Below are 17,324 nucleotides of genomic sequence, written 5' to 3' on the forward strand. Positions count from 1 at the left end.
AAGGAATTTAGGAAGAAGTGTTTATATCAAAAGGATTATGCATAAGGCTAGGATATTAGCAGTAGGATAAAGTCCGAATTTTTTTGGAACCGAAGGTTGGTGTTACTGATTCATGCAAAGGCATGGTTTATCAATGCTTAGAAAAACATCAATTTCACAAAAATTACCAGCAGATTATGAAGGAAAAAAATACTGGAATTCCATAAATTTGTAATAAAGGCACGAAAATGAACTTCTTTTGAAGTTGGCCAAATAGGATGTATGGATCAGGTCCCACTAACTTTTGATGCACCATCCAACAAATCCGTGAATATCAAAGGGTCTAAAACGGTGTCAATAAAAACCACTGGGCATGAGAAAACACACTGCACAGTAGTTTTAGCCTGCTGTGCTGATGGCACAAAACTACCATCATTTTTAATATTTAAAAGAAAAACTCCAACTAAGGAAAAAATTCCAGAAGGTGTATTTGTTTATGTTCATCCAAAAGGATGGACAAATGAATCTGGAATGAATTTATGGCTCCAAAAAATATGGGTAAGGAGTCCTGGTGTTCTTGTAAGGAAACCATCTCTTCTCATTTGGGGAACTCCAAATGAGAAGAGATGATTATACATGGTTATGTTTCTTGCTGTTCTATGGTCTGGGACCAGTTCAGAACCCATAGAACTGAAGTCATTAAAATGAGGGTGAGGGAACTGAATACACAGGTAGTTGTCATTCTTGGTGGACTGACAAGCCAATTAAGCAAAATATGAGAGAACAGTGGAATAAATGGATGGGAGAACCTGATCATGACCTCACACCTACAGGAAGAATGAAGAGACCCACCATTGCACAGGTGGGTGAATGGGTTAAGGAATATTGGAGAAATATAAGTGGTAAAATAATTGGTCTTTCAAGAAGACTGAAATTAGTAATACCCTTGATGGCACTGAAGCCACTGCGTTATTTGAAGACAGTGATACCAACATTAGCGAGGAAGAGTTTTTGGGATTTGAAGGTGATGATTGAACTTCACTGTTTTTTACCATTCCTTGTCTTTTTGTTCATTTTCAACTCTAGTGGTAGTTTGCTTCATATAAAATATTTTCTAATGTAGATAAGATTCTTTTATTTCTCTTTTAAATTGTCATATTGGTAAATTAATAATAATTATTAGTATTAGTATTATTAGTATTAGTAACGGCCGTATGGTGCAAGAAAGCCTATGGCTTATGCTGCACCAGCCAAAAAAAAAAAAAAAATCCGAACAAAACAATGATAAAAACAAAAATTAAATAAATAAATAATAATAATTAATAAAGAAATAAAAATAATAAAATGAAATTAAAAATTAAATAAAAAGGAAATTAATCCTATCATCCTATGCGCTTCCCTTACCCGAAAGTACTATCCAGATGACCTTTGAATTTCCCCAAACTGTCGGCCTCTACCACCCATGAAGGCAACTTATTCCAGTAATTTATAACTCGCTGGCTAAAATAAAACTTCCTGCAGTCCAATCTAAACATTTCCCCGCGTAACTTGAATTTGTGTCCCCTAGTTCTAGCATCATTTATAATCTTGAAAATTTTGTCCTCATTCAGTTTACTGATGCCTCTCAGAGCCTTAAACACCTCAATCAAATCTCCTCTAAGGTGTCTAGTTTCCAAACTCTGCAACCCACATATTCGAAGTCTTTCTTCATAAGGACGCCCTTTTGCCGATCTCACCAGGCGAGTTACCCTTCTTTGCACCCTTTCAAGAAGCTCGATGTCTTTCTTTAGGTGCGGTCTCCATACTTGAACACAGTATTCCAAGTGTGGTCTAACATAGGCCTTATATAATGGGATTATCACGTCCCTATCTCTACTTGCAAAAGTTCGATAGATCATCGATAGGACACCATGGGCCTTCCTTGCAACCTGTTTACAATGCTCAGAGAATTTCATGTCTGACCGTATCGTAACACCCAAGTCCCTTTCCTCCAGTACTGGGTTTAGTTGAACTCCACCAAGTGAATAAGTTATTTTGGGATTACTGTTTCCCAGGTGTAATACCTTACACTTTGTTGGATTAAAGCACAGCTGCCATTTTTCTGACCATTCTTGAAGTCTATCTAGGTCTCTCTGAAGAAGCTCAGCTTGACAGTGATCATTAACTACTCTACCAATTTTAACATCATCTGCAAATTTAGACATCACGCCCTCTAATAATAATAATTAAATAATGTATTATTATACAATATTAGTATTTTTCTTGATGTTCTGATCACATGTTTAGGATGACTTTTTTTTTAATATTCACATTAGAATAAATATTGAATGCCTAAATACACTAAAACTTTTTTCCTTAATTTTCCTTTCTAAAATGGGAGTGCGTCCTATATGCCGTTAAATACGGTATATATAAATAAAGACCATAAAACAACAAACAAAAAGAGTGAAAATAGTATTCTTTTCTGTTCTGTCCATATTGATTCATTGATTTTTTTTAACAATAATCTAGATTATCAATTTCTAGATAAGAATTCTACGGAATTCAATTTTGGACAATTCATCAAAAGGTTTGGAGACATCACACCAAAGACAAAAGAACTGAAGTCCTAGGGAGGATCCAAAGAAAGGCAACTAGATTGTTTGGGAATGTAAGATTTTCCCTAAGCACTTCCAAGATGTGGACTGCAGAGCCTCTTGACTAGATATCTTAGGGGTGACTTGAGGTACCTAGTTTCAAAGTTCTACAGTGGCAGAAGGGAGAAAAAAAAAGAAGCAGAATGAATAAGGAGATATATTTGAATTGGTAGATAAAACAAGAACAGACGTTAAAGATTAAAAATTTCTGAGAAGCAACATAAGATTAGATCTGATGAAGCTAGCTGATGTAAATTAAGTTTACTGCCTTGCATCATTTGGCCTCAGTAGCACTAATATTAATTGAATCACACAATCTCCTCCTCCTCCTCTGATTTTAAATTTTAAAAGCTATTTTTGCTACCATTTATTAGAACATTTATTTTGTGTTTCCTATTAAGTGGCAAAACAGATAAGAGATGACAACAAGTACCGGAAGATTTAAAGACAATTCTTACATTGGGAATGATATTGGAAATGACCTACAAAACTTACACATACAGGTATACTTTTCAGTGCTTGCACATGAAGATAACAAGGTATCATACTAACATAAGAAAAAATAACCAATCTAAAAATATAAGAATTTACCTGTGCTTTTCTTATCCATTCTGCCCAGTTTTTCGCATCTTGCGAAAATAAAACAAATGCCGAGGTTGCCATTCTATATTCATTTAGATATATAAGCAAAAGCCCAATAGAGTCCTTCAATTCATGTACAATTAGCTTGTCTACCAGATATGGTTGTCGGATAACTTTCACTCGATCTCCTTTTTTGGTAACAGCTTTACAGATAAGCAGCATATCCGTAAACAAAAAGCAGTGAACATCAGTCTAGGGTGGGAGAAAGAGCATGGAAATTAAGCTGTGTTTATATAAAAAATGTGGTGAAGAAATTCACACTGTAATAGTTACATTAACCAAACCAAAATCCTTCTAACTGTAATATAGATGAAGCTATCTAAATAGTACCAGTTTGCAAACACTGAATCAACTTACAATCATTTTCGTGAATTTTAGCTGCAAGCTATATATTCATCTCTGATGATATATATGTTCATATATACAATATGTTCACATATACAGTGTTATCAAAAAAGTATGCACACATTTTAGGAAATAAAAATTAATTAACACCACAGAAACCATTATTAAGTATCTATAAAAGCAATAGTCTGTGACACATGATGAAATAATGCAATTGTTCACCACTGAAAACAGTGCCTAGAAGAAAATTATCATTTATTCTGAGGCACTGTTCACAGTAGTAACAATTGAATATTAATTTTCCTCAATGTAACTACTGGTACAACCTAACTTATGTAAGGGTTACGTTCTGCAGAATACTATGTAAGTCGAGTTTTACTTAAGTCGGAATTTCCCTAAATGCTTATGCAGCACTCAACTATGTGTGCTGAATTTGATTGAAGCAAAAAAGAAATGTTCAACGAACACGTAAATAGAATTATTTATTCAATTTTTTTTTTTTATCTTATGCGTAGGAAAAATTACAAAAATTTCAAAATTATAAAATTACAAAAAGAGAGGAGATGGGCAAAATGACAGCAAGTTTTACCTTTCAAGCATCGTTGCCAGAATTAATTCTGGCATCGTTGCCAGAATTATTTATTCAATTTTTTTTTTATGCGTAGGAAAAAATTATATCTTATGCGTAGGAAAAATTACAAAAATTTCATATAAAATTACAAAAAGAGAGGAGATGGGCAAAATGACAGCAAGTTTTACCTTTCAAGCATCGTTGCCAGAATTAATTCTCCAGCTGATAAGCACGCTGCTGCAGAAGTTGAGGGCTGTGCAGATTTAAAAGGGGTTTTTTCCAACACATCACAAAATTTCTCTGCAGCTGCAGAATCTGCACTGACAACTTCACTGCATACTTTAATGTTTTGGAAACCAGCACGATGCTTGAACCCATTAAACCACCCGTTGCTTGCCACGAACTTGGCTTGGGGTTCGCTGTACTTATCCTTAATGTCTTCATAAATACTTCTGGCTTTTGCTTGAATGGCCATTGAACTCAGGGACACTGATTTCTGAATCTGATTTTCCGTCCAAATTATTAATAGTTTTTCCATCTTCCATATAACACCTGAACACTGTTGATCTTAAATGCGTTGATGCTTTAACATGTTCTTTTATAAGTGCATATTTTGTCTAAAAATGAGTTTTAAGTGTGCCTAAATTTCAGGACTTTTGTTCCTACAGCTAGATTTTGAAAAGGATTCCAGTGGTAAGATTTGTTTTAGTATTTCTAACATGCAAGTTCTCACAAATTTAGGGATTTGTGAGAACTTGCATGTTAATACACCTAATGCTATTGTTAATGGGTCAGCCCACCATGGCACCATTAGAGTAGCATTAAGGAAAATAGCACTGGAACATCTCATAGCCATTTTTCCCATTTTGACTGGGGAGGGGGGCTTCCCCCAAGTATAAATCTGGGCAATGAAAGCACCCCAACGGTTTTCTGTGACTTTACTGTTCGTCTTTGAAACTTACTATGTTTTAACTTTCACCCCCCTACCATAAACTTAACATGGGAAAGTTTCAACTTTGCTCCTGTTCTTTCAATGGAAAAATGAGTTTTAATATTAAAAAATCTGACTAAGCCACCAGAACAATCTGAGTCCTACTGGCCCATTGCCCTACTGATGATAGCCACTAAATTATTTGAAAGGATGTTACACCAAAGAATGCAATCCCACTATGATGCAGCTGGCCTTGCAAGACCAAACCAATATGGCTTTAAACCAGGCCTCTCAACCACTGATGCACTAAAAATCTACAGGATCTAGCCAATTCATGAGGAAAGAAATAGTTCTTAAGTCAACTCTATAGACTTTGCGGGAGCCTTTGACACAATTTGGTGGCCAGGCTCAGGCAAACAAACATACCGGCAAACGTATATAATACAATAAAATCCTATCTCTCTCTCTCAAAGAAAAATTGAAGTAAATGCACCCTTCAGAAAGCTGACCAGACCTGCCCACAGGGGCTTCTCCCCCAGGGTTCTGTCCCGGGGCCGCTACTGTGGAACATAATCCTCGATGAATTCCTTACTCTGGACCTGGGTGAGGCCTGCTCCCAGGCCTTCGCGGATGACTTAATCCCCGCAGTTGCTGCCAACTCAAGAGAACAGTTGGAAGCCATTGCAAAACCCAGCCTTGATGACCCTCCGGGAATGGGCCAGGATTCACTTACTACAGATATCCCCCTACAAAGACTTGCACAATTCTCCTGAAGGGAAGTCTAAACCTTAGAAGACCACCCCAAATAAATAACAGAAACAAAACCCTTAAACTGAGCACACAGCTAAAGTACTTAGGTCTTATATTGGATACCAACCTTTCCTTTTGGCCTCACCTGAAGTAAATCTGGACCAAAATAAGAAATTACGGTGCCTTAATCACTAGGGCCTCCAGAAGGGACTGGGGATTCAACAAGCACCCTTACTCTATACTACAAAACAACTTTCATCCCTGCAATCACATACACTTCTCCCATATGGTATTATGAAGTCACAACAGCAGTCAACAGACAAACTCTGTTCGCCACTCAAAGATCTATATTCTTGTTCTTACCCATGCCTGCCATACGGTGAGTATACATGCCCTACAGGCCCTTGCTCCCACTGTACTTTGAAATCATCAGATGTGCAATGCAGTATCACTTAGCCAAGGGAGTCCTTATCACCTTTGTTGGACACACCATAGACCTGACAAACAATCGGAAGGCAGAAAAAACTAGGCTGTACCTTCAACTGCAGCAGGCATGACAAAACGACCACAATCCACCAAGGGAGAGAATACAAGAAAATTCTTCCTGGATATACACAGGGTGTACCCGAGATCAGTTTGCTGGTTCCATCCAGCCTTAAATACGACATATTGTTAATGGGACATGGCCCATTCAAAGCTAAGTTGGCAACATTTAGGCTAGTCAACAGTACACTATGCATCTGTGTGGAGGCTGAGACCTGGCAACATCTAATGTATTGTTGTCAATACTATGAGGATCTCAGCTGCTTATTAATAAGCAGGATAAATTACCTCCTGCGAGATTTGGAATCGCACCTTATGGACATAGAGGCTGAATATAAAGCATTTACACATTTTACCCAGGTGAATACTTACAACAGAAGGCGGACTCTGCTTGCCATCCATAGAGAGATGCATGAACCCTAATACACCACAAAGTTGTAGCATGACAAACTGTGACCGGAATACAAGGATGATAGTATAAGGACAAGGAACTTAACTACATGATGTCAAAATGGTGATGCCTACATAGATTAGAACACATCGATTTGGACAATTCACAAGCCAAAACCTAACAAAATGTGATCTAGAAATCAAAGAGGCAGAGTACAAGTCAGCTGTAAAGCAGCATCAAATGGACATTCTGAAGCAGACAACACCATCAAAAGCGACATAACTGACTAGTGACAGAGACAAGGACTCTTCTCTTACACATGTGGATCCCCAGTGCAGGCATGGGTGGATCCACCCACATGAAAATCATGAGACCAGACTTGACCAGTAATTACGACATTATGTAATTAATGGCATGTTGGCAGCAGAGCTGCCAACATGCCATTAATCTACCATCCACCCATGGTGGGTGGTGGTATCCACTGAGAATAAATAACAATAGTCTTCTACACTGGTGAAGTGTTATTTATTCGAGGTAGTACAATACCATGGCAACTCGTTGTGAAGGCAGTCACAATATGAGATATAACCAAAACGATGCCAATTTAATTAATTAATTTAACTATTTTGGTAGATAGCTATGTTAAAATGATGCATTTGCACTAACCTACATATTAGCAATTTGTTAAGGCATTGAATAAGGATGGCAACTGTTTTAAGTACCTTTGCAGTAAATTTCCCGGTTTATCTGACGCAAAAACTTAAGGAGGGTATCTTCATTGGTCCCCAAATTAAAAAATTGGTTTTTGACGGTCAGTTTGAAACTACTAGGACTGACGTTGAAAGGGAAGCCTGGATTGCTTTTAAAAGTGTAATGGAAAACTTTTTAGGAAATCATAAATCTGAGGATTATGAGAAAATTGTTCAAAATATGCTTGAAAAGCTTCTCAATTTAGGTTGCAATGTGAGCATCGAAATTCACCTTTTGCATGCCCATCTCAATTTTTCCCCTGAAAATCTTGCACAGATGAGCAAAGAACAAGGGGAGAGATTCCATCAGGACATAAAAGGAAATGGAGCAGAGGTACCAGGGAAGGTGGAATACAAGCAGATTGGCCGACTAATGCTGGTGTTTAAAAAGAGAGAGAAGCCTGGCACTGTACATAAAAGAAAAACGATTAAATGTTCTTTTCAAACAAAGAGATGAAGGTCTGATTAATGAAATTTTCAGAATTTTGATTAATACTTGTTAATATTTACGTATTTTTTAATATATAAAAATGTAATCCTATCAATTTGTCATTACTAAATACAATCAAGTTATATACTTTTGTAAAAAACAATACTTTTTTATTTCTTAAATTGTGATGCATCTGGATGTGATAGAAAAAAAATCTAAGTCATATTTGAAATCACAGCAACATATTTCGGCAGTAGGACCTATTGAAATTTAAACCCAGTAAACAAACTTAAATTTGTAAACTTGTGTTATTAGTAACATCATCACTTGGTCCCAATGCATATAATTTAAAAACTGTTTGAGACTGCTGTAGTCACTTTTACGAAAGCAAAAGCCATTTTTCTTGCTTTTGTCAGTAATTAATTATATCTTTAAGTAAATCCATCAATACATTGTGATCACTGCTGCCTAGTGGATCTCTTTATCTGGAGATTGTTAATGCAATAAAGGTCAATGCTGATAATCAGATCGAGAGTATTGCTTTCTCTTGTTGTCTAACATGCTGGAAAGAATCATTCAGTAAATCCACAAAAGTCTTCTACTGTGATGTCATTAATCAACCCATAAGGTCTAGTCAATATCTGGAAAGTTAAGTCACCCATTATAAGACATTGATTTACTAGCCTACTCTACATGTCTATTTGGTGCCTCTGTAGCGAAGTGGGCAGAAGCAGCAGTGCGTAGCACATGCTTCTTGATAAGACCAGGGTTCAAGCCTGTGACCACCGCACATCCCTGGAGCAATATGGCCTTAGTTGCTAATGCTCCTAAAAACCAAATAACAAACATGTCTATTCAAGTGAACAGACATATAAAATAGGTGAGTAAATCAGCCACTAGAGTAGGATAGTAATTATATAGAGTAGGCTAGTAAATTCTCACTTTATCTTCACCTTTCGTCACTCTTGAACTATGAGTGACGAAAGGAACCCCTAGGCTCCTCTTAAAATAGAAGCTAGAGGACTATGGCATTCCATGATGGATGGATGAACAGCAGACCAATGTACCCCAACACCACACAATATAAATTACACAATAACACACCATCCAATCTTTAGATGTTTGTACTGCATCACAATGCTTACATCACGGAGTTGGGGGAACCGCCAGAGACAATTGACAGACATCCCTGCTGCTCATCCCAATCATCTGCTATGTGGCAGGCATTTGATACAAGTGAGCACTAATTGTCTGTAACCATGCCCAACTTGAAACCATCCAGAAGCTGATTCTTCTTGCTATTACCAGGGCCTACTATCCTAGGATAGTCTCTAACCCTGCTCTCCAGGTTTTTGCTGGCACCTTGCCACTCAACCTGGAGGTGGTCAGTTATAGACTCAGATATTGCATCAGCTAGGGATTTCCTGCATCTGTCTGATTTTTCAGTTGATCTGGCTAATGATTCATGTTGAGAGAAAAATATTGTCCACAAGAAGCTGTGTGCCATTTGGAAAGAGTGCTGGATGGCCATCTAAAGGGCTAGTCACCAAGAAGTTCATCCCTGACATGAATCAATCTGAAGTTGCACTTTGACTCTCCCCTAGTCTGTATGTTCTTTTCCTGGTCAATAGACATGGCTCCCTCAAAGGGAAACTTCGCTCTCTGGGCCTTACAGATGAACCATCCTTGCATGTGTGGCAAGGTGGAGGATTGGGCTCATGTTCTCTAAGAGTGCCCTAATTATCAATTTCATTGTGCTCTGCTGATGTGCTAAGCTTTCCTGGACCCCCTCCAAGATAAAGCTTAATACTTCCTTGAAGACACATTGACCTTCAAGTACTCTGTTTTTGCTCGGGCTGCCTTTATGAGCAGATGGGGCTTATCAGTCTCCATTTACCGCAGTTAGGCAACCCTGACATCGAGAAATATAATGGACACTACTATGGGTGAGGCTAACCTCACAGGGTACATGTGGACATGAAAGGGTGGCACCTAGAACGTCAGTTCAGCTCTGCCTCATATCACTGTGAAGAACAGAATCAACTGAAAAAGGCCAGAAATGTGTAGGTTTGTGTGTGTGTGTGTGTTCTAGCCTCTTGGCTACCCAGAAGCATCAGTCACCTGGACAGATGAATCTGGGTATCATCACACCATGGAAAGGTGGGCCAGTCTCAGCAAAACATGTACTGTCGAGAGAGAGAGAGAGAGAGAGAGAGAGAGAGAGAGACTGACCCACCTAGTGTTGCCAGAAGATGAGACAGATTCTTCTGGGGGGCCCATTCCAGAGGGAGAAGGAAAAAAAAAGGGGGGGGGACCAAAAAAAAAACCCACCCATGCTGCAGTTAGGAAAAAATAAATTTAAATTAGACTGCACTAGAGTGGGAACTCAAGGCAGAGCATGTGAAAAACAAATTAAATAAATCAAAAAATAATTTAATAAAATAAAAGAAAAAACAAAATAAAAATGAAAATAAGTTCCCACTCTAGTGCAGCTAATAAATAAATTAGTTGCACTAGAGTGAGAACTCCAGGCAGCGTGCGTGAAAGAAAAAAAAAAAAGAAAGAAGGTGGGGGCCTGTGAATATGGATCCCTTAAGTCACTGAAGAGGTATTGTTAGGTGCAGTTACAACAATGTAGTTCTGCTTTAGGTTAGCATTCTACTGACATCATCCTTGGCATGGGATGGAGATATCTTCTGGGCCTGTGTGGATGATTTTGCTGTCTTCAGGCAGAGCTGATTACCCTCACCTGCAGTGCCACCAGCTGGTGTTGGGTGCCCCCAGTGCATGATTGGTGGCTATGGTGCCCTCACTATGCAGGGTAACTCAACTCTGCATTCTTTCTATTGTGAGTGACCTTCCATCTTTGTTCCCCTTCTACTGTCTTCCACAGGGGAAGGCCTTTCTACATCCCTCCCTCTACCTGCATCCTATTGTCCTCATCCTTCATCACAATGAGGTGAGCCAAGCAATAGGGCATGATCTCTGTCTGAGTTGCCACCAAGGTAACCTGAGCTTCCTGATTGGGTCGGGGGGGGGGGGGGATTTTCAAGGAATAAGTGAGCGATGGGGACCTTGATTTTTCAGGGGTCCTGCAGGCAAGTAGCCAGAGGAATAACACACCCCATCACTAAGGAACAGGAGTTCGGACGCTGTGCGGTTGTGTGTAATTGTGTTCCTAGAATATAAGGATTTAATCAGTAATTACAAAGTTAATAATAATGACTATGTGATATCAGAAGATCCTTGACTACTACTGACTGATACTAAATGCATGCTTATCCTGTCATCAGGCAAACGTTTCTTTTTCAATGCTCTTCAGTAACCTTCAAAAAAGGGTTTTACTTTGCTGAAAAATTTTCTATCAGGGCTTCTCCCTATTGCTCACCACCCACAGTACTGCGTTTGGTTCTCAGGTTCTGCTGGATGTATTTGTGATTTTGCTTGTCTTAAAGAGCAGATTGTTTGGACCAACATATATTTATTTGGACTGAGAACTTTCAGTCGATCTATTTTGCTTCAACGTTGCTATAGTGCCATTTGCTATTTTAATCAATGGCTGAAGAGAATATCAATAACCCCAAGGTTAAGTTTCATTTACATAAACAGATTTGCTAGTTAACCAGCAAGGAAAAGACTCAGAGATAGATCCCCCCCCCGTCCTCATCATCAGGGCAGAACTTGGATGACTAGACACTCTACACTCTTACTTAACGACCAGGACGCCATCATGGTTGATAACTCACCTGGCGAAGATGATGATGATCATGAGGTAAGTGGAGAGTGGGCCTCCCATCAGCATCCAGTAAGAAAGTGCTTATCAAGAGAAAAGGATTAAAGAAATGAGAAACATCTGCTCCCCCACCCGGCAGGGGGAGGGTAATGATGAAGGAGAAGATCGGCCTAGCTTATTAAGTAAGGAAATGCCAAACCTCAGAATTATCCAGACTATGACTTAGAATGTATTGGTATTAGTTTGGGTGTTTAAGGGCACAAGGGCAGCTTAGGCCAAAATGTGGCAGATCCTGTATTGTCACTCTATAATTATATAATAATTTGGTTCAGTTTGGCATCAGATTGATTCATATAAGTGTATTTGTTTAAGGAAGGTATACTGTTCAACTAGGTTAGCATTATTTCCAGCGATGTGGGTAAGCGATAGATTCTTGCAATTGTGACTGAGAGTGGAAAGTATTTTTTCTAAAAAAAAGGGAAAAGTGCATACATTCTAAAAATATGTTGGACTGTAAGTGGTGATGTACAATGCATACATTGAGGTGGATTGTCCCCAATGAGAAGAAACATATGGGTTAGGTGCGTATGTCCTATCCTGAGTCTTAAGAGTACAACTTCCTTTTTTGTCTAAAAATGGAATTCCATAATGCTGGTTCCTCTTTGATTTGTGCAATTTTTAATTCCTTTGTGACTTCCATTTCTGATCACTGAAATGTACAGACATCTTTTATATGTTTCAAATAATCCACATATGGTACTTGGTAAATTGCTGGTACTGTACTAATTGGTTGTTTGGCTGCTCTTTCATTACCTGTGATACGAGCATGTCCTGGGATTCAGCAAAATTTCGCCAAATGATTTTTTATTCCGTAGATGGTTTAAACAGGAAAGGACTTGCTTTATGATGGGATGAAATACTGAATATTTATTGTCCAATGCAGACGCAGCACTCATGGAATCTGTGTATATTACACTGCTAGTATTGGCGAAAGTGTTGATTTTCTCTAGGGCTAATTCAATTGTGTACAATTGTGCATTGTAACTGCTACAATTAGCCAGGAATGATAAGGAGATTAAAAGAAGGAAAGACAGCTGTGGCCTCAATGGCAGAACCTGTTTTTCAGCCATCTGTATATATTAGGCAGAATTTCGTATTGTTCAGGGCATGTTCTTTATGTATTTGTTTTATGTTTTCATCCACCAGGGATTTCTTTCCCCATTTCTGAAAGTAGGTATCACAGTAAGGGAGGTTTACAGACCAAGGTGGATCAGGTATATCATTCTCTTGAAGTTTATTGTCAAAATTAATATTCCAGGTATGAAGCAAATCTTTTAATCTAATTCCAGTGGGTCTATTTCCAGTCAATTTACTTTTATAGAACACTGTCCATTGAGGATTGGTAAGTATTGGTAGAATGGGATGTGTTGGAAGGCTTTGAATTTTGGCTGAACAGTTGAGGAGCAGCATTTTCCTTCTTAGGTGAAGTGAAGGTTTAAGTGAAGGTACCTCTACATACAGGCTCTGGGCAGGGGATGTTCTAAACGAGCCTAGAGCAGCAAGAATGGCACTGTGTTGGATGGTATTAAGTCTGATCAGTGCACTTTTTATGGCCAAGTTATAAACAGCAGCACCATAACCTAAACGAGACCTGATAAGAGCCCGATACAGTTATAAAAGAATATATCTATCAGCACCCCATGCCATGGCAGAAATTGACCCGAGTATATTAAGTTTCTTTAAACAGACAGTTCAGAGATATGTTAATATCTGACAGGAGAGACTGCTGCTACAGGGATGGGGTACTCTTAAATAGAAAGGGTGCAAGAATATTTGCTGATGCTATCAAGGCAGTGTTAGGTGGGTCGGAAAACTAGCTTGGGTGGATACACAGACTAAAAGGTTAACAGTGGCCGCAGGCAGAGGCAAAAGTGATTCTTGCACTGCTTCTATTAGAATGAGCAGCAGCCTGGAAAGCAAGGTGTGGAAGATTTCCAGGACTGCTGCTGGGAGTCATAGTGGAACAAGTAAATACATGGGCTGTGTTAGGGTAACTAAGAGTTAAACAGGGGCATGCATACTTGCATGTATATCAAATGCTAGGAATATAGTTAATAAATTTGATGAGTTTGAAGTGCTGATCAAGACATCAAAGATGGATAGTGCTGGGATAACAGAGACATGGTGTCACACAAAATATAAGCAGTGCAGAATTGGAATTTGGGGGAGTACAATTTGTACAGAAAAGATACACAGGACAGGAAGGGAAGAGGGGTTATGCTGTTAGTTAAGAAACACAAAATCTAAGAAAGTGCATCCAATTGATGTTGGCAGACAATGCATTTGCTGATAAAGGAACCACTGTGTAACAGTGGTCACAAGGTAGTGATGTGGGATTTACTTAGAGATGTAACCACCATCAAAAGTAAAGGGAAGGGCTTTTATTTTCGTAAAGCTGACTACAGGGGTCTAAGACAGTTTTTAAATTCTGTATAGTGGGATCAACTGATGATGTTTCAATGTTGAATTCTAAAGAGGAAGCCTTCAGGGATTTTCATTCTTACTAAGAAATAGTGTTCAAGGTTTAGGCCTAAATGGATGTCAGATGAATTAATGAAGCTCGTGACAGAGAAAAAAAAAATGTATGGGATGCATATAAATTTTCAGGCGACACAGAAGCCTATGCCACATATAAAATATGTCTGTATTCAAGTCAGAAAGAAGGTTAGGCAGATTATTAGAAATCTTTGGCAAAGGATGCAAAGAAAAACAGCAAACAGTTCTTTATTTATGTGAACTCTAGAAGGAAAGGGAAGAATCAGATTGGACCACTTAACATAGATGGGTTGACTATTAATGATCATGCTCAGGTAGCTGATAAACTGAATGAGTATTTTGCATCTACATTCACACATGAGGAGTTATTCAAGGAGGGTAATGACAGAAGTTTATCAAACTTTAACAGGGAGCTAAGTTATTTTGTAATAACTGAGAGCGAAGTGGAGGAGAAATTGCTGAAGTTAAATGCACGAGTATAATGAGCAATTGTTTAGAGAAATAGAGTGGGCCCGTAAATCAAAATGTCTTATAATGGGAGATTTTAACTTTCCAGATATTGACTGGAATTTGTGGGTTGGACACTCGCACACTAGAAAGACTCGTGGATTTATTGGATAACTATTTTCTACAGCAACAGAGCTGCTAGAAAGAGTACAAAGAAGGGCAACAAGATTGGTGAGGGGAACAAAGGAACACCGGTATTATGATATAATGTGTGAGCAAGATTTGAGATGACTCTTAGTTCCAACATTCTTGCTTTCGAAATGTAACCACAATCTTTTGACTTCTGTTTCTTCCGTCTCAACGTGCTCTGAAGTTCCGATTGCTCCATTGACCAAACAAAACATCATATAACATCGATGTTTGTAGTGATCATGCAAGGTTTTCCAGATGATAGATGCAATACGTATGGCAAACCTCCAGTCTCTGCTACGCTCATTTGATGGAGTTTTGTTTTCGCATACTAGTCAACTGTTCACGGCTCTTCTAACCGGTAGTGATCATCGGTTGTAAAATCGATGGTGGTGTTTCCTTCCAACACCTGAGCATTATATTGAACAACATTGTTGTTATGATGAAACAAACAAACAGCATTTGGTACTTGTTCCATGAAAAAACCTGGTGTTCTAAATCGACTTTCGATAAACTTCTTTTCTTCAACATCTAACATTTCTCCATTTCCAATTTTAGTTAATATGCCAGAGAATACAACATCACTCTGTCTCGTCACTTGAACCAGTGGAAAGAAACTAAGAGACTGCCACAAAATTACACCACTGATGGAATTCTTATGAGGCTTGACTATTTGCTTTGCATTCACCGGCAGCAAATGACGCAAATCTCTGCAAAATATGATATCTAAACCACCAAACCCTTGATCGAATTCTCCGGTGATCTCTTGTAGTCTAGCATTGATCATTTGCAAAATGTCAGCTCTGATCATGCTAACTTCATTGATGAATACTGCTTGAATGTTTTGAACCGCGTTAAGACAGAGTTGCAAAGTTTCTTGAGCAAGACCACCATGTATTCACGTCGTACCAACTTTGAACACCAAATGAACTGTAGTACCGTTCATCGCTACGGCCACCTTCCCTGTCAACGGGTAGGTGATGAATGCATTTTCAAGAGAGTTGCGTGCCTGACTTAAGCGATTGTAAGTTTCCAAGGTAAACATCTTGCCACAGCCTGCTGGACCAGTAAAGAATATTTGAAGTGGTGTTGTGTTAGCTTGATCTGTTATTCTATGTATCACTTCAAGAATCAACTGGCGTTGTTCTTTATTCGTCATTCAAACCAACTTGCAGTAATCGTCGCTGGCCATGACATTATTTTGTCGATGTACCACAACGGATAGCGAGTTTGCCAAAATCATTTCAATATCATCATTGTTCTCTTGAAGTCTGTTACTAGAATCCTGCGATTTGACTTTGAACATATTCCTCACATTTTGCTTGAGCATCCTCTTTATCGTCCATTTCAATGCAAAGTTTTCTATAATACTCTAATGTTTTGTCAATATCGATGTCCGACTCTTATCTTTTGCGGCAATTCATAAAGTACTCTTCATTTTCATCGTATATCTGAAGAAACTTGTTTGAATCTAAGATATTAACCATTTCATTTTCGAAAGGCCAGAAAAGTAAATCCATCTCACATTTATACTCTGCCAATTCAGACATTTCATAGTGGCAATACCTTATGACTTGCATCTGGTTTCTAGGTTTACATTGTCCCTTCGCAACATTGTATTTCGCTGCAAAATCAGCCAAGCAAAGCTGACCGAGCTCTCTATATTTTGGTCTTTTCTCATATTTCTGTATAATATTTTCATTCCCTACAGTAGAATAATCGAGATTTTCTTCAGCCATTTGCTTCTTGCTCTTCTTACTTTTCTGTTACTCGTGAGGCCAAGTATTTGGAATGTACACAACTTCTCTACTAGCCTCAGACATTCGCTGGTGAAGCAAATACCAAGCTGCCTCTTGCGAGCTCATTTCAACACTGTTCAACATTTTAACGCTAACGTGTTTTAACAAGTCTGTGTAGTCTTGATCCGGATACTCTTCTTGCAATTTGATCAATTCTCAATGCAAATGGCTTATTCCTCTGTTGGTTTTGTTAACATATTCTACAACTTATGATGCGCATGAATGTTCCTCGAGTATGAACTGTAAATACATGTTTGAATTTAATATAACAGCTATTCAAGGAGTAAAGGTATTCATCCAAAGTTGTGTCATATTTCTTTTCATTAGAACGGTAGGTCTTGTCAATCCCGATCAAACAACATCCAAGTAAACTTTCATATCCAACTTGTGCGCTTCTAGAAAATGCTTGAGTGTATTGTAATGTTTCCTCTTCAAATTCTTTCTTATATTGTTGAAAATGCCGTTTGAAACTTGAACATCGATTGTCCTGTGTGTTCATCAGTATTAAAACTCTAATTTGATACATAGGTCAATATGGAATAATGAATCTGCATCGATTGTCATTTTTCTTGAAACAAGTAAATATATGCTTGTGCACTTGATTTGAGTAAGATGTCGGAATATCCGAAGCAG

General features: G+C 38.3%; 1 protein-coding gene across 5 annotated transcripts in view; it reads right to left on the reverse strand.

The window, feature by feature from the left end:
• The window catches only part of LOC150079193 (pleckstrin homology domain-containing family G member 5-like), a 559,615-nt gene that overhangs the window by 122,877 nt on the left and 419,414 nt on the right, over positions 1-17,324 (reverse strand). For all 5 annotated transcript variants that reach the window (XM_090382446.1, XM_090382448.1, XM_090382445.1 and 2 more), the window contains one exon: positions 3,207-3,449. In XM_090382446.1, coding sequence (XP_090238572.1) covers positions 3,207-3,449 — 243 coding nt within the window. The remainder of the gene's footprint in view (positions 1-3,206; positions 3,450-17,324) is intronic.

The sequence above is a fragment of the Mastigoproctus giganteus genome, chromosome 10 (assembly GCF_048544385.1).
Source record: "Mastigoproctus giganteus isolate SK-2022 chromosome 10, ASM4854438v1, whole genome shotgun sequence".
Classification (NCBI taxonomy): domain Eukaryota; kingdom Metazoa; phylum Arthropoda; class Arachnida; order Uropygi; family Thelyphonidae; genus Mastigoproctus; species Mastigoproctus giganteus.